At 48.2% G+C, this 24074-nt stretch overlaps 10 protein-coding genes across 10 annotated transcripts; 5 read left to right on the forward strand and 5 right to left on the reverse strand.

Annotated features, from left to right (window-relative positions):
- Positions 1 to 946: 946 nt before the first annotated feature.
- Positions 947 to 1810, reverse strand: N7498_000549 (H-type lectin domain-containing protein; the record flags this gene model as incomplete). Its single annotated transcript, XM_058447612.1, has 1 exon — positions 947 to 1810. One exon carries the CDS (start codon positions 1808 to 1810, stop codon positions 947 to 949), a length of 864 nt encoding a protein of 287 aa, XP_058313023.1.
- A 1763-nt stretch (positions 1811 to 3573) lies between these two features.
- On the reverse strand, positions 3574 to 5483 carry N7498_000550 (uncharacterized protein; the record flags this gene model as incomplete). The annotated part of the gene is made up of 3 exons (XM_058447613.1): positions 3574 to 4505; positions 4569 to 5257; positions 5311 to 5483. 3 exons carry the CDS (start codon positions 5481 to 5483, stop codon positions 3574 to 3576), a joined length of 1794 nt encoding a protein of 597 aa, XP_058313024.1.
- Positions 5484 to 9397: 3914 nt separating this feature from the next.
- On the forward strand, positions 9398 to 12045 carry N7498_000551 (uncharacterized protein; the record flags this gene model as incomplete). The annotated part of the gene is made up of 3 exons (XM_058447614.1): positions 9398 to 9481; positions 9542 to 11096; positions 11156 to 12045. The coding sequence occupies 3 exons, from the start codon at positions 9398 to 9400 to the stop codon at positions 12043 to 12045; spliced, it is 2529 nt and encodes an 842-aa protein (XP_058313025.1).
- A 247-nt stretch (positions 12046 to 12292) lies between these two features.
- Positions 12293 to 14794, reverse strand: N7498_000552 (uncharacterized protein; the record flags this gene model as incomplete). Its single annotated transcript, XM_058447615.1, has 7 exons — positions 12293 to 12660; positions 12736 to 13187; positions 13245 to 14195; positions 14249 to 14423; positions 14480 to 14517; positions 14565 to 14619; positions 14671 to 14794. 7 exons carry the CDS (start codon positions 14792 to 14794, stop codon positions 12293 to 12295), a joined length of 2163 nt encoding a protein of 720 aa, XP_058313026.1.
- Positions 14795 to 16074: 1280 nt separating this feature from the next.
- N7498_000553 (uncharacterized protein) lies at positions 16075 to 16567 on the reverse strand (the record flags this gene model as incomplete). Its single annotated transcript, XM_058447616.1, has 2 exons — positions 16075 to 16107; positions 16157 to 16567. 2 exons carry the CDS (start codon positions 16565 to 16567, stop codon positions 16075 to 16077), a joined length of 444 nt encoding a protein of 147 aa, XP_058313027.1.
- A 196-nt stretch (positions 16568 to 16763) lies between these two features.
- On the forward strand, positions 16764 to 18104 carry N7498_000554 (uncharacterized protein; the record flags this gene model as incomplete). Its single annotated transcript, XM_058447617.1, has 1 exon — positions 16764 to 18104. One exon carries the CDS (start codon positions 16764 to 16766, stop codon positions 18102 to 18104), a length of 1341 nt encoding a protein of 446 aa, XP_058313028.1.
- Positions 18105 to 18538: 434 nt separating this feature from the next.
- On the reverse strand, positions 18539 to 19106 carry N7498_000555 (copper transporter family protein; the record flags this gene model as incomplete). The annotated part of the gene is made up of 2 exons (XM_058447618.1): positions 18539 to 19003; positions 19056 to 19106. The coding sequence occupies 2 exons, from the start codon at positions 19104 to 19106 to the stop codon at positions 18539 to 18541; spliced, it is 516 nt and encodes a 171-aa protein (XP_058313029.1).
- A 351-nt stretch (positions 19107 to 19457) lies between these two features.
- N7498_000556 (uncharacterized protein) lies at positions 19458 to 19850 on the forward strand (the record flags this gene model as incomplete). Its single annotated transcript, XM_058447619.1, has 1 exon — positions 19458 to 19850. The coding sequence occupies one exon, from the start codon at positions 19458 to 19460 to the stop codon at positions 19848 to 19850; it is 393 nt and encodes a 130-aa protein (XP_058313030.1).
- An 809-nt stretch (positions 19851 to 20659) lies between these two features.
- Positions 20660 to 20998, forward strand: N7498_000557 (uncharacterized protein; the record flags this gene model as incomplete). Its single annotated transcript, XM_058447620.1, has 1 exon — positions 20660 to 20998. One exon carries the CDS (start codon positions 20660 to 20662, stop codon positions 20996 to 20998), a length of 339 nt encoding a protein of 112 aa, XP_058313031.1.
- Positions 20999 to 22523: 1525 nt separating this feature from the next.
- On the forward strand, positions 22524 to 23721 carry N7498_000558 (glycoside hydrolase family 16 protein; the record flags this gene model as incomplete). The annotated part of the gene is made up of 2 exons (XM_058447621.1): positions 22524 to 23347; positions 23427 to 23721. Coding segments are annotated over 2 exons (1119 nt in total), but the record flags the coding sequence as incomplete, so codon positions are not given.
- Positions 23722 to 24074: the final 353 nt, after the last annotated feature.

Raw genomic sequence — 24074 nt, forward strand, 5'->3', positions numbered from 1 at the left:
CATTGTCATCGGATTATTAGGTATGTTCTTCATATTAGAGTCCCAGTCATAAGATCTGTTCTTTACCATCAGACGCCTGACAATATCGGCTAAGGCGTATGCTTTACAGATGGTAGGATTCATTTCCGACGTCGTGATTTGGCAGCTGTTTTCCCACCCTCCTGAGAATACCTTATTACTTTTAGTTCTTATTCATTTGGCTCTTTATACGCATACCGATCTTCACTATCCCAGATTGCGTTATGAAAATTGTGTCTGGATTTAGGCAGGCAAGGGCTCTACCGTGTTGAAGTCGGTATTAAATGCCGTTGATAATCCGTGATCGGTTAGAGAGCGAGGAATAATAACTGACATTGCCTGCCTGTGGGCCCATTAGACCCTGTACGATTTCAAATGTAACCTTCTGGCCATCCTTTAAAGATTTGAAACCACCTCCTTCTATAGCCGAAAAGTGTACAAAATAATCTTGGCCGTCACTATCTGAGGACAAAAGCCGTGTCCCTTCCCATCGTTGAACTATTTGACGGGTCCCGTTTCGCGTTCGGACATTCCTGCTGGACTAATGACGTGGGCAGTTCCTTAGTTTAAATGGCCTGGTCGTGAAAACGATAAAAAAAAATCACGTACGCTTTCAAAGAAGCTAGCAGGCGATCTTGCCAGATCGCCAGATCTACAGAACAATTCTGGATGGTTCCATATAATATTACTGTACTATGACGATGACTCATCTTTGGCAATACAATCATTACGATAACGGTACTGCTGGAATTAAAGGGGGGGGTGAGCAAAACAGATTCGGAATTATTTTTCCCGAATCAAGTAGTGAGAGTATGGCGGTATCATGGTTTGGATATCCAGGCCTCTTTTACTTATTCTATCTACATTTTAGCAGCTACTAAGTGAGTAGGTGACTGATCACTGATGACTTGTCTAGACATACTGACAACTAGGGCAATGCATCAGCGTCCCACGCAAGGTAGCTCGCCCCAGATTGATACATCTCCGAATCAAACCATGCATCCAGATTCCACTTGAAACCGGTCGTAGTGACATCAGATGTCTCAAGTTTCAGCCGTAGATTGTAGTCGCTGTTGTAATCAAACTCATCCAAACCCACAAACAAGCTCGGGGGCTTGGTGAACTGCCAGTTAAAATCCACTCTTGACGAGTTTTTCTGCTGGGGGTTTCTCCAATCGCGAATATCCCCCGTGGAAAAGCGACCACTGCTGATGGAAGACATATCGGACGGATAGGCCACCCAGGTGGCGCTGGCTCCGTACAGAACACTATCGAACCACGACTTGATGGTGATCTTGAAGCCGGTTGAGGTGATGTTGGACGGAATCACTTTGAGACGCCAGTTCTTCCCCTTCTCCATGTCAAAGTACGTGAGGAAACAGGCAACCTTGGGTGCAGAGGAGAAGGGAGTAGAAAACTGGATAACTTTTGAATTATCATGCTGGGGCTTTCGCCAATCGCGGATCTCGTTTGTATCAAAGGTGCCCGACTGGAGGAATGGCAACTTATGGGTTTTTTCGATCCAGCTCATTCCGGCAGAGTAGAGCTTCGTGTCGTACCAGGTCCAGATTTTGGCGGTGAATGTGTTGGATTGAGGGTTAACGACTTCTGCTCTGATGCGCAGGTTGTGCTCCTTGTCCATGTCGAGACTGGTCAGACCAATGGGAAGCTCTGGCTGAGTGTCGTGATACTCTAGAAGCTGGAACGTCTTCTGGTAGTCTTTGATCGGCTGGTCCCATGGCTGAACTTCCTGGGTGTTGAAGTTGCCGACACCGGTAGTAGAGGTAGACATTATGGTGATGAAACTGAGTTGGAGTATTCAGGCGATTGTTGAGTTTCTCACCTGGTGGAAATGGGCTGCAATTTATGTCAATCGCCTGCTCCTTATCATTCATAAAGGGCGATATTCGTCATGAATCAGATGAGTTTGATCATATGATTGACATTCTCTAGCACCAATGATGACCAGAATGTTGGAATAGTGGTTACACAGTAAGACGCATGGTTACACAAGATGAGGGGGAAGTGGAGAAGGTTTCAGCTAAGCCACCTAAACTAGCCGCTGTTGAGATGTAGTTAGTAATGAGAGATTTGCCTTATTGATCACGTATCGAAGCCGCCTGGTTTGCTGGTGATATAACTTGGCATGAGCGGGTGCAGTATGCACCAAACCCACTTGGTCAATCTTCGTTGTTTATACATGTTAATTTGCCTGGCGTTTATGAGGTGGCCAGAAACAAAGAGAGCATCCTGGCGGTCAAGCGTTAGAATATGTACATGGATCCTGCGGAACATGAAGCGTCTGAGTCCCTTTCGCCCACAGTCGCCACGCTTCCTCCATGAACTTTCTCTTACCTTCAACGGATCCCCTATGACAAGCAACTTTTTACTTTTCAATACACATCTGCATATGGCTCTGCTGTTATTGAATTCGGCGGAACCCGCAATCAATAACAATCACTTACAAATCTAGCATCAGGAAGCTGAGCTCTCATTTCTAGCGAGAGGTTCCCTTGGTGCATATTTGACGCCTTGAGATACAGCGCTAGCTGCTTAAAGATCGAGGGCATCCGACCATGTCCACTAGCAAGCTAAAGTGCCGCCCTATCTCCGGAATCGGCGCTAGGCATATTCTCAGCTCGCCACATCGTTGGGGCGCAAATCTTGCTTGTTTCGGCATGGCCTGGTCTGAACAACCCGTACAGTCGTATGTTCCAATGCTATGTCTCTCTGAGCTCCAGTCAAATATTTGCGGGCCGAAGTCATCTTTTTACTGCAGGTTTCTTTTGCAACATTTCGTCGATCAGTAGCGGTGTAAACCCGTTCATGAATCTGCGAATAAAGACCGTGGTGGTTGAGCTTCCTTGACTAATACTGGTATGTATCTGTCGGTAAAAGTGGAGAGAAATCTTACCTAGCGTAATTTGTTTCCAGAAATCAGGTCAGTAGGGCCCTACTAAGACCTAGACATTGACATACCCATGGGTATTCCCATATGGGTAGGTCCCGTCCCGCCCATGGGTAGGCATGGGACGGAATATCAGACCTATAGGTGGGTAGGGTTTTACCCTTGGAAGCTCTGGATATATGCATATATGAATGCATACACCTAAAATCCTGACGTAACCCCTTTAAAGTGCGATAATAAATAGCAATGGCTAGGTATTTTGGAAACTTCTTCTCATGCCTTAGTGCAGTTGCCCTTTGTTTAATAACTTTCGATGTCTGCATTCTAATCTTGCAACCATCAGGGGCGTGACTAAAAAGCTCTTACTACCATCCGTAGACGTGCGTAGATCCTGACGTGACGGCCAATGGCAAGTGCTGCTCATAATGTAGCATCCACATAAGTGCATAAACTTTGTGATGGATCATATCATCCGCATCATCTGTGTAACGTGCCACGCCTATGTCCTATCACGTGCATGCCCGACCTTTCCGGTTTTATATCCTGTAGTTCAAGCTCTGTAAGATTTAATAAACTGTATGTCCTCACTCATCCCGCACCGAACCTCTGTGGCAACTCTCCAGCCATCCACCCTAGCTCCGCATTGACTAGAACAGAATTTGCGACACATCCTGGTTCTTCTTGATTTTAATATTCTTCATCATCAAGACCCAGGCAATAGAAAGGCTCATAATTGCGATACCGGCGATCATCATATTACGCTGACTGTAAGCGTAGGCGTTTTGGATAGCTGTGCGAATAGCTGATCCAACGGGATAGCTCAATTGGACATCCAACGACTCATAGATATCCGACCACTGGTCCTTGACATCCGCTGGGAGGTATTCACGCAGCTTCACAGGAAGCGTATTGGTCCAGATTGCACCCGACACACTGCTGCCAACGGCGCCACCCAGGTTACCGAATGTGCTGAGCAACGCCAACATAGCAGCATATTCTTCATGGTTGGATGCGGCCAGAACGGCAACCTGCTCAATGAGAATGAAGGTACCACCGCCGACAGCCATGAAAATTTGACACATGCACATATACCAAAAGCTATGGCCGGGTGAACGGAAGTAGATCATCAATCCGTTGGCAAGGAGGTAGAGAGGGAGTGCACCCATTAACAACCACTTGAACCGACCGGTGACCCTCATGAGAAATCCGCATCCAATCAACCAAATGGGATCCATGAGGTCGAAAATGGCACTGATGTACCCTGCCTGAGTAAGGCTGGTGTTATAGACAACCTGCAGATAGGAAGTGAAGTAACTGCTCCAGCAATAGTAAGAGACCTGGTATGTAATATCCAGCAGACAAGCACCAATAACAGTCCGATTGGTGAGTAAACGGTATGGGATGAAGGGCTTGGGTGCTCCCCAATGCTCGTAGACAACAAAGACCACAAGGACGAAGAATCCAACGACGATCATGGCAATAATCTTCGCCGACTTCCACTCACCCGTTGTGTTTCCCGCAATGTTGAAGGCGACCAGGAAGAGGATCAGACCCCCAGTCATGAGAAAGATACCGCCGACTAAATAAAATCAGCATTGTATTCAATACGGTGGTTTCTTTGAAGATAGCTTCTCAAACGCACCATCAAACTCAACAATGTAGAACCAAACACTCTGGCGCCAGGTGCGGGTACTCCGAGGCTTGTATTGCAATCGTCCCTCTTTGTCTGCTTTCCGCTTGGCAAGTTCCCAGGTGACGATCAACGGAAGCGCGACGATAGGCAGGATAATGCAGATGGTGCCGTAGGCCCATTTCCAGTTGGTCTCATGAAATTGATTTGACAAAGGTGCGCCGGCGAATGCAGTGATGACATTGGGAGATGAGGTGAAGGCAAAAGCGATACCTCGGTTGCGCAGCGACGATGTGTCGGAGGTCATGACGTCGACACAGAAGATAATACCGGTGAAGCCGACTGTGTAGAATGCCTTTGAAGGAATATCGAGTAAGCCATGTTGGTCGCGGCCTTGTGATGAAGTGAGAAGGGTCTTATAAGAACGTACCTGAGCAGCACAATAAGTTGCGATATTGTGGCAACAGGCCATCATAATCAGGCCCATGATGGCAATCACGAGCATGATAAAGATGCCAAGTGTACGATCCCATAGGTTCAAGACCTTGGCAATAGGCATTAAACATGCTGCACTCATCACACTCGTGACGACGGTGATCACAGTTAACAGCGAGTGTCCGGAAAAGTCACTCGTTATGTATGCCGACAGGTTCGCCGTTAAACTGCTATTCAGTCCGTTGATGAAGTATAACATCCACATGCTATCTGTTGTTCAGCTACCGTTCTTCGACCTATTGTGAATGGTATCACACACCAAGCATATACAAAGATTAGTGACTTCATAGACCAGGAAGAAGTGATGGCTTCCGCGACCCGGACACCATCCTGCTTGTCATTATCCGTGTCAACCGTTTGAGGACGTTCCGTTTCCATGGGTCCTGGATCCTTATGGATATCAGTCGTAGGTGTAGGCTTAAGGCTAGCCATGATGACTGGAAGTCAGGGATACGGAAAATCAGGTAGATGTCAAAATTGAAATTCACTGGGAATGTTGGGTCCATTTTAAAGCCAGACATAACGAGGAAACTTCTACGAGGTAATACATTTACGCTAGTTGCCCCACTCGTGCCTTTTTCTTACCTTTTTACCTTCGCCAAAAAAAGTCTATCGCTCGGCCATTTCTGGGCTAGAAGATGTGCTTAATTGACACTTGATTTTTCTTTCTGACATTCGGAGTCTTATTTAATGTACCAAAAAGGAGGCGTATAGGCCATTATTAATGATTCCGTATATGCTTGTACTCCCTTTGATCAAAAGAATGGCACATTAATCTCATATAGCTTGAGATCCATTTTGGATGTAAGAAGACGATGTCTTGCTGCAGAGTGGCCGCACTTTTTATCTCTATTCCTACATCACCTTTCCATATTTTCTGGGCACTGATTGATAATTTCGAGTCCCCACCTATCCACTTGTAATAGAGACCCATTATCTTACTGAAGGTATCCGATCGTCGTCTGTCACAGATACAGGGGCGATTTGGGCCATCCTAGTGCCAGGAATCGCGCAGTGGCTGGCCAAAGGACGCCGATCGTAGCGATCCATAAAACGTTGTTGCCTAGAAGTATGTGGACACTGTACCTCACGCGGCTCTGGTTAACATTTAGATGCATGGCAATATGTTAAAAATTTGGTCACTAGATATGAGTCTCCTGGTTGATTCAAATTGGTTCCTAATCACATTGATCCAAGATTGAGATAAGTGAGCAGGCCGAGAAGCAGCTTTATCAACGGGAACAATCCGGTTGGAATGTTGATTTCTTGGCTTCTTGGCAAATGTGACATCTTTCATTATGTAGTACCAGGCGGGTCCGATCCAAGACTAGTCAATGGTGGAGTAGGATTCGGTGGATGCGGTGTCCGCGGGACAATGAAAATCTTATCGGCCTTATCAGATGAAATAAAGTCGGCCCTCTTTCTGACAGAATATGGAGCAAGCAATCAAGAAGATCCTGGCCTACCTGGAGCACTATCGATTAGGGGGCCTCGATCGACTGGTAGTAGCCTGAACCCACTAAATCCCATTTAACTGTTTAATTTAGACTAACTGCATGTCGTCAGCTAGATTCGGTTGATCGCCTTATTCCATAAGACTATAACATACACACTCGGCAATCATACTACGCCCCTAAATAAAAACTGGGACTGGAAATAGAGCAACCCCGAGGACAATCGGTCGAATGTTCCAGCAGTGCTTGATACCTGGCGAGTCTTGGTCATTCACACGGGAGGTGAGTGACTTCCTGAGGAATTTCAAGCCTCGTGATCGATTTCGGTACGGATTTAAAGGAGATTAACTTGACTGATGGGACTGGGGTAATCTTTATGACCATGAAAGTACTACGGTGGTGGCTGGGGAGCTTAGAGTTCAGGATCCAAGAGGAAATGGAGGGAGACCTATAATCGTGGTGCCAGGTAGTAACTGGCTTGAATTTACATTGATTGAATAAAGGTCTTTCCTACTAGAGAACATTCCAAAACAAAGAACTGCCTATATTGAGAAAAACTAGGGGAAAATACCGTAGAAAAATATCTGTTATTCTAGTGCAATCTATCTATCCTAAGAGTGGCTCCGTCTCGCCTCCTCGCTGTATCGTGAGTTTATTCAAAGACGGGCGACGCAAGGCTAACACAAGAAGCATTACCGGGCCGATTGCGAAGACAAAGCTATCAACGATGACCCAACCGATAGTCCCATACCAGATAGTAAAGGTATTCCAACTCATATGTCCTGGTAAATCCTCATACGGAAATGGAAGACACCATATCCATACCACTGACACGAGGGTAAATACAACTGCCTGCATAGCCAGCCCTTGCAGACTAAGCGAATTTGGAAAAGGCACTGTAAGGATCTCTCGGGCTTGACGGTAGACGCTTAAGCAGCCGAGAAAAGTGATGATCGGCCACAGAAGCATTGAATGTAGGGCGAAGTAAATCGCTGACCACAATCTCCGAGCTTCATAGTCCATAGGAGAGACTGAGTCGATGAGAAGCGGGATGATAGAAATGAGAAGAAAAGCAACGTAGCTGGCGCATAGACGGGCACTACGGTCGCTGTAGAGCAAAACTTGGGCGAACCTAAAAACAAAATTGCGTTAAACTCTATATGGGGATTTCTTTTAGAATTCGATGAAACAATCTCACATTACTAGGAAAGAGATCGTAACCACAGCACAATGGCACAGACTAAACCAGTCGCCTGCGGTTATAGGAAAGTGCAGGAATATGGTTTTGGCATTAGGGTCGTTTTCTGTAACAAGTCCATAAAAGTAGATGGTGAGCTGCTCCGTGGCGCTGATTAGATTCCATAGAACAGAGAGTGAAGATATTCCATAAATGCTCTGCTTTCTTTGTATGCGCAAAATTTGAGGTACAAATGACCCGATGGTGAAAATAGTCAATGTACTATCTGATTTAGCCAATATTCTATTCGGAGAATTGGAGCATGTATGCCTACATTCGACACCATAGAGGTGGTTCTGGAAATGCCATATTGATGCGTCCGTCTGGCGATCACTATCTGTCTGGCAGGCGGATAATGGCTAATGATTCTCTGCGTCCGCAGATGGGGGGTTTGAATTCAGCAGGTCCGTTAGCGAGCTTCGAGGAATTGTGGATTCTGTCTCAGGCTAGCGGGAAGGGGAAAAATGAAGAGGAAAAAGCAGGGTCAAAGAGCAGTGTTGCGTTGTGGGCTTCAGGATTCGGAAGGGAGGGAGGGGAGCAGCAAAGGGACCGAGCGTGGAAAAGAGGGTCCGGCCCACTTGTAAAATAACGATACATTCTTGGCAATAAACAAGTTTATGGAACCTGTTCACGAACGTGCTGTCCTGAAACTAGCGTGAGTAACAGTAGAAACCAAATGGGGCTAGACTAGTAGTAGGGTTAGGACAGGTAGTTTAGAGGGTCAGTGCGGCGGTCGCGAGAAGAACAACTTCTTACCGGCCTTTTGTACACTCACCCTTTTTTTCGCCCTGGTCTTTACCCCAACAATAGCCTTTACTCACAATACGCGAGCGCTCAGTATGCAACAAGAAGTTACTTATGCCTTGAAAGTCTGCTTAAGGTGATCGAAATTCTGGAAAGTTTGATGAATGGAAAATCTGATAATGAGCAAATGGAATTTCTATTTTATCTGCTTGGTGCGCCGACTGTCTTCAGAATTTCTTGTAAGCGGCCGACTCCAGCAGCTTAGCATAGAGCTGACGTTGGACCAGCTGGTAGCATGAGAAATGAACGCCTGGGGTAATTTTGTACCGGCTTTACAAACACTGCCCCCAGGCGAGAGTCCATATCGCCAGCTCCAAAATCGCGCTGTGTCAGAAAATCCATTAAAAGCATAAAATAGCCCCTCGATTCTTCTGCATCCGGTACATCTCAGAAGAATGGCACCTGGGAGAATATGACCGACCGATCAAGCCATGCGCAACAGCGAACTATCCAGCTCAATTGATCGACATCATCTGCCGGAGTCAGAATCTCGAAAACCTCAAATTAATCCAGAAAGCCCTGAAGAATATAATTAGTGCAGGCTCACGTGACCCGATCGCGTAAAATCTCCGAGCGCAGACCGTCGGAATGTCAGTGTCAGATCGGGAGCTTGGACCTCGCTAGCTTCGCCGAGCCTCACACAAGGGGCCCCGCATTCCCGTCCACTCATTTGCTTCTTTCCGCCACGTGCACCATGCATGATGCCGTTGGTGACATTTGGACCACGACCCGGGCGTGCCATGGAAGGCTGTGCGACATGTCTAGCGGGGCCGTTTATGTGTCCCGATTGTTATATAGACAATGCGCGTCTTGATCGTCCTATACTCCGATCTTTTGAACTTTGATCGGCCATGCAACCCTCGAATTCGAATATTGCAGATTTCTTGTCTTCTGCGTCAGATGCGGGTGTGGCGAAGGCTGTCGTGTTTCTTGAGGTATGAACCGAGCCGCCTATGATCCCGTGACTCTGCGGTCGAGTCTAATCGCGCCGTCAGAGTGCGGATACCGTCAATGAAGCCATCGATCGGTATTATGAGAATCCACACAGATATTCCCACAGACTGCGCGCATCCACGCGCAACTCTATGAGCAGCTCCATGAGCCCTCGGGCTCAATGCGTGAATGATAACCATTTTGCCACGTCGCCCGCCACATCGCCCACCACGTCGCCCACCCAAACCCCTTCATATTCGCTGGCCACACGAAGTCCACCCGCATCGACCATGAGTACAACAAGTCCGAAACTGTCCAGGGTGACAATGAGCAGCGGAACCTCTCATCATCCTCATATGAATGCCTTGATCGAGGCCGCCAAAGTCCGCGCCCAAGATGAGTCTGAGATGCAGAAGATGCTTCACGGCGCTCAGCTGTCAAGTCGGGTTTTTAACCCCGAGGTTGAGCCCGAACACGATACAAGCGTGCTCTGCGAATGCCCGGTCCACAAGTATTGGAAACGAAAGATTGACCGCCTCGACGTGCACGAAACCTGGTCAAAAGCTGTGATGTATCCCGGCGAGAAGTCATACCATGACTTCGCCCACTTGCGCTTTTTCAACAACAACCCATACTCCGAAATAGTGTCATCGTATGCGCCCAATGGGATCGCGCTTTACGGAATTCCCAGGCCCGACCCCCAATTCCACGCCCGGTTTATCGAACAGACTATCGCGTTAGATTCGAGTCTCAATGCGAAGGCACAAGCGGCTGTTCAAGCATTGGAGCCGTCCTTCAACATCTGGGAGCTTGAACGGCTAGAGTCTCTAGTGTCGGATATTTCCCACACTCGTCACTTCTCCATTGATGGCGATGAGAATAGTGATAAGATGTCCAAGCGCACAAGCATCCGAAAGGTACTGTCTGTGAAGACGCCAGACGAACGAAGTGCAGATAGGATGAAGAAGAAATTGGCTCGTTCGTCCGAGTTACGCAACGATATTCTAAAAGAAGAGAACGGACGATGGCAATATGACACCGACAGACAGATTGTCGTGGCTTACCAGGAAATCGTCGGTATGGCTCAAATGGTCGCCGAGATTCGAACGCACAAACCACTCCAATACCTCCATCTCCTCCGAGCGGGATATTTTGAGCCGATTCCCGTATTTTGGCAGGGTCAGGCGTCCAGTCCTCTCAGGTTCACTATTGACTCCGCTGCGGGGTGGAGAGGCATCACACCTGCGTGGAGAGGCTACAAAAACACTGCCGAAGAACGACTCTACTGGGTCCTGAATCACAGAGACAGAGGTGGAGACGTGATAAAGCCCGATCTGGTTCGGGAATTTGACATGGCAACCGCGCGAATGGCTTCATCGGTGGAACCCCACCCGAGATATTACTCCCCTGACGACATATGCCACGAACATAACTCTAGGCCCTACACGAACCAAGTCAAGATACCTTTCAGACTAGGGTATACTCCTAAAGCGCCGATGGACGAGACCATGATTCTGTTGGATGGTTCCGGCTCTATGGACTCTTACCCTGTGCGACCAAATTATGATAAATATCTCGTCATGGGCTATTCGAAGTCTAATCAGCCTAAGAACAAAGGTAACAACCAATCTTTGAACCGTTTTTAGGATATAAACTGACCTTTCGTGACAATGAAGACCTTGCGAAGACCATCGTTCGTCGCTTTATCGAAGCCCTAGGGAAGTATGACAACGACCAACGTGGCTACCAACTCGCAACGTTCTCCAATGAAGCCGATTTCATCGACGTGATTCATAGCTGGACCTTGAATGAAATCTGGAGAGAGATCAAATTCAGAGGACGGGCCCGAATCATGGCAGGGTGGCAGAAAATTAAGGAGCTGCATTTTCAAAAACATTCCGCAACAGCAACATACCACCCAGTCTACGGGTGGCAAGCTGGTCCAGAAACGCCCAACCTCCGACTACTTCTGATCTTAGACAGCGAAACCGGCGATATGGATGAATTCGAGCTGGAAATTCTCGGTGTTTCCTGGGCTTATGTTACTATTTTGTTGATTGGGGTTGACGAATGTCTCCATCACCACCGACACGCTAACAGACTGCAACGGATGAGCGATCAAAATCACCGTATATCATTCGTCGATGCCCAAGGAAATATCCCCGAACGATTGGTCACGCACGAACTGCTCAAGCGGCATCTCGGCTACGACCTTACATTTTCCGAATTCAAGGACTTGGAACAAACACAACAACCACCAGCAGAACTGCCATCCCCGATGCGACCCCAACACCAGAGAAGCCGGTCGAGCCAAAACTTGTTGGAGCAACCGCCAGTCGAACTTCCTTCGCCTGAAGAAACATTGCTCTGGCAAAGAGAGCAGCTGTCTGGACAGAGACAAGGGTTATTTGAGCTACCGGCCCAACAGGCTCCCATGGAACTACCCGCGACTGAGGTCTCAACAGGGCGTCCGGCGACAAGGCTTTCTAGACAAACGTCTCCCGTGTCACCGCCGCTACAGCTTGGGCCGTTGGATTCGCCGCCCCCTTATTTGAGGACTGTATGAGTGGACCACAGTTTTACCCGTCCACACAACCTAATGACTTATGGGAAGCGATATCTTTGTAAATATACCCTGGACTACATTATTATTCTCGAATCAATTTTTAGTATGAACGCAGTTGATACATCAGTACTCTTCCAGAATGTAGCAAGGCTGCCAATCTCGGTTCAACAAACAAAGAACATTGGCTCTTTCATTAGTGTACGCCTTTCTTTACTAGTCTCTACCATCAACGCTGTCACAGTATTTACTATTCCTTTTCATGAATCGTGTCACTGCCCGGAATCCGCCTAGTCCCTCCCATCTCTTCTGAAGTAACAATCGGTTCCGAAACTTCAGGCCCATGAGGCTCGAGTTGCAAGTTCGCACTGTCAAAATATTCCGCGAAAAGTGACATCCGGCCCGTCACTACCTGATTGATCGACCGGGACGGTATTACCGAGAGCGATTTCGGGCGTCTGCTGCTGGTCTGAGAATTAGATGTCCCCGATTCAGATCCAGCAGGGGTCTGTGGCGAGACTGGAGACGGAAACCTCTGCACCGGACTGGGTTGTGGATATGTATTGAGCGAGGAAAAAGAGGCGTGAAACTCTGCAGGAAGTTCGATGGGGGACGAATCTTCAAGAATAATTAAAATTAGGATTCCAATAGTGTATGCGAAAGAGGGTTTGGTAGGGGCTAGCAATGACATACCGTGCATCTCGTATACAGCGCCTCCACCCGATTCTACCGTGACCGGAGTTGCTGACGAGATCAATGAATCTGGCAGAGTCTCCACGCCAGTGGCTTCGGATGCTGGGCAGGGCCCAAGGGAGGTTGAGTCGCCTTCGTATATCAAATTGGTGCCGCCCGGGGTATCAACTGCCTTTGCCTCTTCAACTAGCGCAGGTTTATGTTTATTCCGATGTTCGCAATGATACCAATATCCGACAAGGAGTCCAACGACGAGAAGACTGCACAACACGCCGATTACTGCGGCAGCCCAGGTGGGAAACCGGCTGCTCTTGGTCATGCCCGTGGTGCTGCTCGAGTTATCGTAGGGCCAGTAGATTGCTATGTCCCTAGTATACCTCTTGTCGAATATTCCAGCCAAAGAGCTGTTAGTCCATGCTAATGGGGCGGTGGAGGTTGCACCCCCCGAGGAGCTACGGAAACCATTAGCCACGCTTTTTGTTTTCTGTTCCTTTGGCTGTTTTACTCACTTCCCCCCTATTTTTGCTGTCAGTACATCGGGTACTTTATATTCACTCCAGTTCGAAGGGTCGTAGTCCTGAAAGCCCAGGCTATTGAGGTTAAAGTTGACGATGACACCTCCCTCAAGACAATTGGTTGGGTCCACGCGCTGCCCCCCAACTGCAAGCATCTGGTTTGGATACACCTTTATACATTTATGCCCGCTGCGACCGTGTGAGGCAGTTCCGCTGTACGCCTTGACCCATGTGAAAGAAGGAAGAGACAAGATATACACGTCGTCCGACGGACTCGCATCATACTGGAGACCATTATAACCGCCGTAAATATAAATATTGTGCGATGAGCTGTCCGTGGCGCTAGCAAGCACGGAACAGAACTGGGTCAACTGTGGCGGCGTTTCACCAGTCGTGTTCTGGAGATACCATTCCTGAGTATTCACGTCGTAGACAGGGACCGCCTCCATGAACGTCGGACTGACGCTTTTGCTTAGCGCCATCTGCGATGCGTCTAGTCCGGTATCTCGCCAAAACTCAACGGGATCAACCACCCCCCCAACGGCTACTAAAACTCCAGACTCAGACACGGGGACCCACACCAGCTCTGCGTTGGCACGGCCGGTGATATAATGTGGAAGTGTATCATTGGTCCACTTTGCCTCACGCATGTCTTCCATATTCACGGTGATGAGCGTGTGGGCTGTAACCTTAGACTCCATCCCATCATAGGTGAAAGGACCCCAGTCCGGGGAGCGCATCCCGCTGAAATAGAATCCCAGGTTCTCACTCGGTGCAGACGCTCCAGCGCCATTGGTAATATATCGTATGACATTGCTAGAAAGAGTTTCTTCGTTCCAGCCGGGCTCCCAGTCATTACGAAAGGGACCATATTGGTAGGCCTCGTATCCAAGAACCTCATTATCGGGCGGTGGCTCGGTACTGTTGGTGAGACGGAGCATACCCCTGTAATCGTCCCTTAGTATTCGCTTTAGTGGAGAAGAGGAAGAGGGACTAACCCGTAGAGATAGAACTCATCATCGTTGGCAAACATCACTCCATCGACGTAATTTGGAGCTATGTTGTTGGCGGCACCGCCGGCAATGGAGGTATTGCTCAGAACATTCATGAAATTCGAGCTAGTGTTGAAAGGGGTGGAAAGGTTCAATAAATAGATGGAGCCCTCCAAATTGCCTGTTCTCGGTTAGCTGGATACGTTCATTAAAGTCACTGTTCGGTCCTCCTTTTACCATTATTCACATAATTAACGCAACCGTCCGAGAATCCCCTGAAATTGTCAGCGCAACTCATTGCCTTTCCGAAAGCACTTCATACTGTTGAAGCCATAATTGTCCTCCGTCTACGTAGATCGTATCGCGAATGACGTTGGCTATCACCGTTAGTACAATCCCCGGCAACAACCACAACGGCGACTACCCACCACGCAGGCCCTGCCAGTTACACATGGAGATGTTGACCTGTGTCTGCCATGTGTCGCACTCTCCTTTAACGCGGTATATAACATTTACCAGCAGGGTGAAAATCGTTTCCCCACGAAGCTGCATTTTCAATAGATGGGGACAGTCGCTCTCGTCGCCTGTCGTCTGGACTGCCAACAGGAAAAAGAAAACATATGATAAATTATCTAACAGAGGGATCAATAATTGAAAGGACATGGATGTAGAGTGGCGGAACGTCCGAGTCTAGTTAGCGATGTCGCTTTGTTTACTTTCTTTGTTATCCCAAACTCACCATCCTCGCCCCGTGCGCGAGGCAGCCAACGACAAAAGAAAGTCGATGCATAGGCTCGGGGACAGTACAGCATGGACCGAAACCAGATTTGCCACTTTACTGTCTTTGATTCTTTCCCGGCCTTCTTTTAAACCGTAGTATACTGTCTGTGATTTGCAACATCTTGACCCTTACTCTTGGCGGTGTCCAGGTGGGGTAATAAATGATAAAACAAAAAGAAATAGAGCTTGTATTATGCTTGTATTGTCCACAGCCTGTGTGGAACGTTTAAGAACGAAGCGCATGCCAACGCCCTGTGTCAGTTGCAGAGTACTCTATATGCAGAACAATCTTACACATCACATATCTGATTCAAACCCTCGGAGAGATCCTCGGGGAGACCCTAAATCGGACCTGGCGATTGGTACAGATTTAGGAATCAAAAGCGACCAGAAGATGAGTTACATCGGTCCCCGGCCGGGGTTCGAAATTTTTCTTTGTCTCCAAATCAGATACGGTAGCAATAGAGGCGTCGAGATGACGAGTCTATCGACGCACGCCCTCGGCAGCCAACAATTCTAGTTGCATTTGAGCCTCAGGTGACCATCATCTTTCAAGGTCTAACCGACCGTGCAGATGGATGGATATAGCTTTTTGCCCTCCTTTTTCTCTCTGGCCTTCTCTAGCCTTCGTCCTTACACTTCTTTCTACAGAAAGTCAACAATGTGGGCCTCGGTTTCTTGGTTGTCGCTCGTGGCAGGCTCTGCCTTCGCTGGGCCTACCTCAAGCTATAAAAATGGAGTTGTCACAGCTAACATGTCATCGCTGGCGAGTGCTAAAGACGTTGATTATCTATCGCCGCGAATGGCTGTGCAAACCATCATAAAAACTATCACGGAAACTGTTCCTGTCACGGTTTACACCTGTGGCTTGAAAACCAGTACGCCTTTGACAGCGGCCATCACTGGCTCTACTATAAGTACTACTAGTGAAGTTATCACCAAAACTACAACACCTAGTGCCAGTCTCACTCCGACAACTGATACTGAAATACGGACAACAACAACTCCTATCGGCAAGTCAACATTTACAGGGACCTCGACATTCACGAGTATTATCGATGGTTCAACGACGACACAAGTCTCGACTGTGACAATGAAGTCTATCAGCAAAACTATTAGCACAACTATCCTGACACTGGCGCCAACCACTTCAACTAATACAGCAGTTTTGACCTCGACGACTACCTCAACCACAGCAACGACCTTGAGCCGGCCAACCACGGCAGAGGTATCGACAGAAAGCATTGCCATCGGGTCAACCACGATAGAAGTCATGACGACGATGACCGCCTCCACTGCGACAACCTCATTTACATCCACACGAGCCACGACCACTATAATTACTACTTTCACTGCGCCAAGCGTCTCGACAGTAACGACCTCCCTTCCAGAGTCTACCACTACAGAGGTTTCGACAGTATCGACGACGATAGGGGGCTCGACTGCTACAGAGACCTTGACAATAGTGACTACGCGCGATAGTTCAACTGTCATTGTCGGAGGCACTACTGTTTCCTTCCCAGGAGCGACAAAGTCAAAAACCATTGTGATCACTGAGACTGTGTCGGAATCTCTTACAACCATTCCGGCTTCTACTGTCACGACAGTAATTACCCAGCCTCTTAGGACTGTGACTTTACCAAGTGATACAACGACTCCATCAGCTTCAACCGTTACAGCGACTATAACCTACTCGGCTACAGGTCCAGGTAAATTGTCTTCGCATTGAGCATCGTCGTAGATGCTAACCTTATCAGATTCAACCGCTACCGATATTACTACTGCTTTCGAGACAACGCAAACCCAGAGCTCTATTGGCACTACAACTGCCTCTTTCTCGGTCTGTCCTACCCTGATCGCAAATCCAACTTACACACCCACCTCGCCCCTACCAACGGATTATACATGGGGTTGCCCACCTGGCTACCTTTGCAAGCCCCCTCATACCGGTGACCGTGCCCACTGCAATGTTGAAGCTGGACTTCCAGCAGCTAGTTACGTGTGTAGCCCATCTGAGTGTATTGTATCACCGCCATTAGTGTCAGAGCAGGGATCGAATGCTGTTGGCCACCATTACAACGTCTCCGACGAGTATTATAACCTAGATCCAGAGGACTTTGGTCTCAGGTACTCTATCTTCAAAGGCTCAGAAGAATCAACGACAGCTATTCGAAAGCGTGACTTGATAACATTGGATGGCAGTGGTATATCTCTTTGGAATGTCTTCTCCAGCCAAAGGATCAAGAGGGATATATCAGATATTCCCGGTGTTTGCTACAACGATTGCAATGATGCGGCATTGGAGCCGCAAGAGATCGGGAAAATCCACGAGCTGTGCGAGAGTGACTCGGCATTCATGGTTGAGCTAGGCAATTGCAAGACTTGCATTAGTACCTACGCTTCATCGCCCTCGGCCGCATGGTCTCAAAGGTTGTTGCCTTCGTTCGCACAGTTCCTAGATTATTGCTCGAATTTGACAACGACTTCCACAAGCGTTGCTGCGGAGACGACTACTCTCAGTACTACAACGTCAGCAGGTGCCACGGAAACGAGCGTTCTGCTCACCGGAGGGTCCACCGCCACCAGTGTCGAGGTATCGACAGTGGCCACTACCCTTACATCAACCCAGTCAATGAGCATTCAAGTTTCTGAAGAAGCAGTCACAACCAGTTTCGCTGCATTGACATGGACTGTAACACGGAACAGTGAGAGTAGTGATACTACCAAGGCCACCAACTCCGCCAACACTGATAGTACCATCACTGTCAGTACCCAGACTGGACAAACGTCCAGTTCAGCGTGGACAACTCTGGCCACTACAAAGAGGACAGCTTCTGGGACTGGTTCGATGGTGTCAGAGTCTGGAGCTGAGAGAACAGTAACTCAGGATGGTAAATTGACAGGGAAGCCAAGCACAACTGGAGATGCTTTCATTAATTCTGGGATCCACACCACTAAAGCATCTGCCTCTACCTCTGCCTCTATTTTTGATAGCCCTCACTTTGCATCAGCATCGGCTAATGGTGTGCCTCACGTCGGCTTACTGAGTTGTCTGCTGGCTGTCATTCTGTCAATTCTTTAGAATGCCTGATTTCCCATAGAACCTGCCCCGTTTTCTGGGATTCATATACCGATGGTGGTGATACAACCGTTTCATTGATCCTTTAGTAATGGCGGAGTGGGTTTCGTTGAAAGAGCGTGCTTTTTGGATATTTACAGTGTGTGGCTTGTGAATTTATTTTGCAGGGACATATTTTGGCTGTATCTTCGGTGTCCGTGAGTAATAAAATGGAATTTGAACATCCCAGTCTCGTGATTTCTCTTGTTTGAGCGGACTATAGTCTTCCCATAAGTCTGTGCTCCCTTGACTTTCTCATCCCAGATTGAATTAAAAATGAGACAGATCCCAAGTTGCAGAAGGAAACACCTATCTAACTTTGACATTGCGCAATAGAGAACCGCGAGTCACGAAGAGGAAAGTTTACGAGAACGACAGGATGTCAAGTCATTTTCATTTTAACTACAACAGATGGTCGTCTCCTCCACACCCTTCGCCTTGTTATTCACATCTATGCCGGTGTTCACCACCCTCCAATCAAAAAAGAACTTGCCCAACCCGGCTCCAATGAAAATACAAACAATCACGTAAACGTTGAAGTACATCGCCAACAACATAACGATATAAGCACCACCAAAAGTGAAAGCATGAATAATAGCCCGGACCAACTGCTGCAACGGCATAGTGCGGAAGGTAATACGTCCCATAGACTCGGCCTCGCCGGCGGAGACGCGAGCCACAGCTTGGCGCTGAAATTGGCGGACGAGGAAGGCATCGTATTCCCGCCCGATGCGCCGACATAGTTCAACGACCATAACGAGCAGAATCATACCGATGCATGTTGCAGCAAACATGCCATTATTTTTGATCTGCCATGATGAAGAGAGAAAGCAGGCGTCGATGGTGTACCAATTAAATAGCATCTAACTGGATAAGCGGACGCGTCCAGCCAAAAAGTCAGACCTTGGCACTCACGGAAATTTTGCACTCTGCGCCGGAGCTGCTGCTCATGTCCATGCCGTGCATCTTTCTTGTTGCTGAGCGAGAACACCGATAATACAGTAAATCTTGATATGAAATCTATATGATCCGCGCGGATGGTCATGGGCTTCTTATATGGTCATGATCCAGTCTCCCGATTCCACACGAGGAAGTGCCTAGTCGGAGAGAAGTTGAGCCAAGCCATCAATTTGCTCAATTCTTCGCGGCTCTTGGAAAGGACCATTGTGTCTGCTATATTCAGTTGAATCATGACGTACAAAATCCCCGACTGGTCCCGACAGAGAAGAAAAAATATAGTATTGCCGTCTTGATGCCGAGTGTTGTACGGCCTGGATCAGTCAAGAGCTGGACATCTTACAAAGGGCCAAGAAAGCCATGAATCTCAAGATTAGAATATTCGCTCCTAGAGATTCGGGCAATGGTTCCTCTCCCGCCACGACAGATACTATCAGCTTCTCAGTCGCCGATGAAACGGACACCTGTGAAGTCTCTCCTGCTCCATCCGAATTTCCGTCTTGTCGCTGGGAGAAAGAGGCCATAATCGAGAACCTAGGCGGTGAATCGGAGAAAGGTTCCACTCATCCTGACTTGCGCAAATTAATCCCTGCGTTCCTGGAAGAAGTGGTGAAAGGGCCAACGGCAGTATTTGTCAGTGGGCCTGGCGATATGGTCAGTGATGTACGGGGGTATCGTGGCATCGTGCAACACTGGTCCCAGGGTCTGGAGCGGACAGGAGAGGCCTCTCTCCGATGTCAGCCTCGTTTGTGATGATCGTCTGGAGTGGTAAAATTGTATACTAGAATAAGTTTGCTGAACAAGGAACCAATACCAAAGGCGCAACAGCCACAGTTAGCATTCTGTAAAAGTTGATTGACTTTATTGATTGGCCGAGCCCCCTGAATGCCTAGTGTCATCGTAGGTCGGAGTGAGAAGAACTCGTGCCATGTGCACCATTGCTCGATAACAAGCACATTTATCTTGGTCCTTACGCCAATTTAGTGCAGAGTCAAGACCAATTTATACAAGACAATGGTACTTGGCCGATCTTCCGACGTGTCGAGAGTCTTGACGCCTCATTTTGGTAGTGGATATGATCTCCATCAATATGGCCCCGCACACCGACGATCACCCCGTTTGCTCGGTGCGCACGAGGCTATTTTAAGACTCTAAAGCCCCAACTTAAACGCCCGGGAATAACTTATTTTATCTTTGATGAGGTCAGGGGAGCTCGGGGACCTTCGTGAGCATGGGACAATTGAACTGGAATAGCGCCCCACGGCTAATGAGTGTCGCACCAGGAGGGGTTGGACAGTAGGGGCGCGCAGGGGTATCTCCACTCATGCACGATGACGAACACATCTGACCTATCAGTGTGCATACTCTCCTGCATCGTTCAATCTACTCCGTCACTTTAGACCGCCTTCTGAGCCGACCTTGCTATAAGAATCGTGATCCCTTCGGCTAGTCTGCGTGTTCAGAGAACCTATCCAACCTATAGCTGCACTCGAAACATCCCCAGTGAGTATCCCTTCGGCCTGCTCCATTGTCAGCATCTCTAACTTGATATTCTAGCAGACATGCCTTCAGCAACAGGAATCCTCAAGAAAAACGAAGAAGGCGCGATCCGGGGCCAATTCGCAGTCGACGGATCCACCTATTTCTTCGTCGGCACTCTCCTCACTCCGATTTCTTCGTTTGGCATCTCGAATGCCCGCATCATATACGACTCTACCGAGCAGCTCGCGGAGCAGCCCGTAATGTTTGAGGAAATCCCTATTCGGAAGGACCAGATTGAGCTCAAGCTGCAGAATGGTGTCGAGGTTTCGGGATTTTTCGACCAGCCTTTTGGTGACGATGATGTAAATGATCAGACTTTTGTCACGGGTGGTGCGGCTTGGATGCAGATGGAATCATGAGTTGTTCAGATTGGTGATTAGGACTGGTAGATTCGCATTTGTGCAGAGGCCCGGGTAGGATTTTTGAAGCGATGCTTACGATTCGAGGGGCATGAGGTAAAGTGATAAACAATCCAAATTGATGAGGTTCCGATTCGCCGGATAGGGATATTTCGATACACCTGTCCACGCAAGAATTATCTGCCAGGGGCTGCGATCATGAACAAGGTCGTCGTCACTCTCGGGCGTAAGCTAAGATAAAGCGATGCACCGAACACCCCTTGCTGGCCAAGGTGCTTCAGATGATGACATTTGGACCGGGTGCGGCTTCGGCTAGTTGCACCTTGCGCTTCTGAGAGCGCAGTGCTGGCATTAGTGACTTTCCAAGGCTATCATTGACTTTTGATGCTTCTGCCGATTCCAAACGATGAGACTGATGTTGCTATGGTAGGCGGCATTGAAGAGTCGATGTAATCGATGTGGATAATGGGCAGTGCCTTAGGGGTGGATTCCGTAGTAATGACAACTAACAGAGCGGAGAAAAATGGTATTTAACCCCCGTTGGATAATCACAAGACCTTTTGCAAATAGCACTCGCACGTAAGGTAATTCTAGCCAACTCTGAGGCCTTTGTTTACTTGGCATCAATTGCGACCCGGTCGGGTCGAACCGCTCAGCCGAGTTACCCGGGCTAGTGCAAAAACGCCATGTTTCCTTTACTCGAGTATGAACAACTGCAATCAATCCTCCTGAAAACTTCCAACGAATATCTAATTTCACGATCTGTTAATACACGGATTGAACTCTACGTTCCTCAAAGATTCCCTCTTCGTCCTGGGGCCATCACAATCCACGTTGTTCAGGCTTCGCATCGATCTACCTTGGCCTAACTTTTGGTAGAAATGTCTCTCTCATCACTATTTTTGCTCCTAAATCTTGGAAATCATTTCACTACTATTTATTTTGGTGCCTATAAGCACCCACTCAGGTGAAGAGTTAAGAGTGGAGACTTCAGCAAAATAGCAGCAACTAACTAATTCGAGTAAGGCACGCCGGCATTCAACGGGGATTAATTTACCCGCAATCGAATTTTCATTTTTGAAGGAGTTGGAAGCTCGCAGACATCTAATAAATAGATAGGGGAAAAAATAAGGCCGACGCCATATGTTACACTTCATAGGTTACTGCCACAGGCATATATCACTGTCTTGATTAATCACAGCCAGATGGTTGGTGTTTCTCGCTGAAGCGCAATTTGGAGAGAAGGGGGGAAACTAACCCCAGGGGGTAAAGATCGGTTCTATGAACGCGCTAAAATTGCTTAGTTTCGCTTATCGGCCTGTTCTCATATTGTGGCCGCGCAAGCATGGGGGGCTCTCTTCGAACGTCCCCGTGCTGGTACCTGACCCCTTTTCTGTGAGTGTTTTTGAGGGCCATTCTTGAAGCCTCCAAACCTCCAGCCGATCTTTTTGTGTTTCACGGATAGCAGCCGCAATTGAAGGCATACGTGTGTGTTTTTCCTTGGACCTTAAGTGGTTCATTGCAGTGCTCTATCATCATGTCGTTCTCTTTGAATACCTTCCTTTTTACCCTTATCGCTTTTCTCAGCCTCCGCATCGTCGCAGAAGTCGAAACCACTTGCAACCCGACCAAGAAATCATGTGCCCCCGACCCTGCCCTCGGCACCGAACACACCTGGTGGTTCAATTCAACTCTTGACGATAAACTATGGAACATGGCCACGGGAACTCTCAACTACACTGCCGAAGGCGCCGAGTTTGCCATTCGTACTGAGAACACGTCCACTCTTTTGGAGTCCAACTTTTACATTTTCTTCGGGGTGATGGAAGTGCACGCTAAAATGGCCGTCGGCCGGGGAATCATTAGTAGTGTGATTCTACAATCGGATGACCTCGACGAGATCGACTGGGAGTGGGTGGGCTATAACACGAGTGCCGTGCAATCCAACTTCTTTGGAAAGGGCAACACCACGACGAGCAACCGAGGAGAAATCCTCCCCGCAGCAAATGCCGATACCGTTTTTCACAACTACACAACCTATTGGGATAAGGATCGGCTGGAGTGGTGGATTGATGGTGAATTGATGCGCACGGTCAACTACTCAGAACCACTCACCCTGTACGGCAAAAATTATCCGCAGACCCCCTGCCGAGTCAAGGTCAGCAATTGGCCCGTCGGGATTGCGAGTGAATCTATCGGAAATATTGAATGGGGTGGAGGTCTTGTTAATTGGGACGAATTGCCTTTTATCATGACCGTGCAAAGGATGCGAGTCCAGGATTTCCATTCCGGCAAAGAATATGAATATGACGGGACATCGGGATCTTACGAGAGTATCAAGGTTATTAGGTATGTCTAACCTCCATGTGCCCGCGTGCCCTCCCTGCAACCCACTTTGAATTATCTGATCTCCTAACGCTTTCTACAGTGGAAATTCAACAGCCAAAACAGAAATCAACAAAAAGCCAGCCGAAACCGTGGCCGAAAAGTGGGACGGTCTCAGCGAAGGTGCTCATATTGGTGTCTATGTTGGCGCCTCCGCAGCTGCCGCCGCTGTCGTTCTTGCATTTGTATGGTGGTGCTTACGGCAACGCAGAGCTGGTCGCCTTCAGCGTGCCCTGGATGATTCTGGACAGGGCGGTGCCGAACTCAGACAGATGGAGAACCAAAAGACTTGGAGGCAAAGCCAGTGGGGACAACAAACCTACCAAAAGGTACCTTAGGGGGCCCCTTAAAGTGGCAAGCTCTACGAGCTCAGATTGCCCAGCAGGCCTTGGTGACTGGGTTGGATGTGGATTTTTATACGATTCTTTGTACATTATTAATCGTTCTTGAATTTCTGGATTATTATATTATTTTGATATCATTCAGCTTCACACTCTCGAGTCCATGATCCACAACCACAACTCCTTTCCCGTATCCTGAAGCTCTGGGACCCCAGGCTCCGAAGTATTAGTCAGCTTGTGGGCGTTCGGATTCCCCTGTTTGAAAGAAGCTGGCGAATGCACCTGCAAAGCCTTCGTAAGCGACTGGGTTCGTCTCTTGGGCGGAGTTTATCCCGTCCCACTATTCATTT

Source organism: Penicillium cinerascens (genome assembly GCF_028974065.1).
Source record: "Penicillium cinerascens strain IBT 15544 chromosome Unknown contig_16_segment0_segment0, whole genome shotgun sequence".
Classification (NCBI taxonomy): Eukaryota; Fungi; Ascomycota; class Eurotiomycetes; order Eurotiales; family Aspergillaceae; genus Penicillium; species Penicillium cinerascens.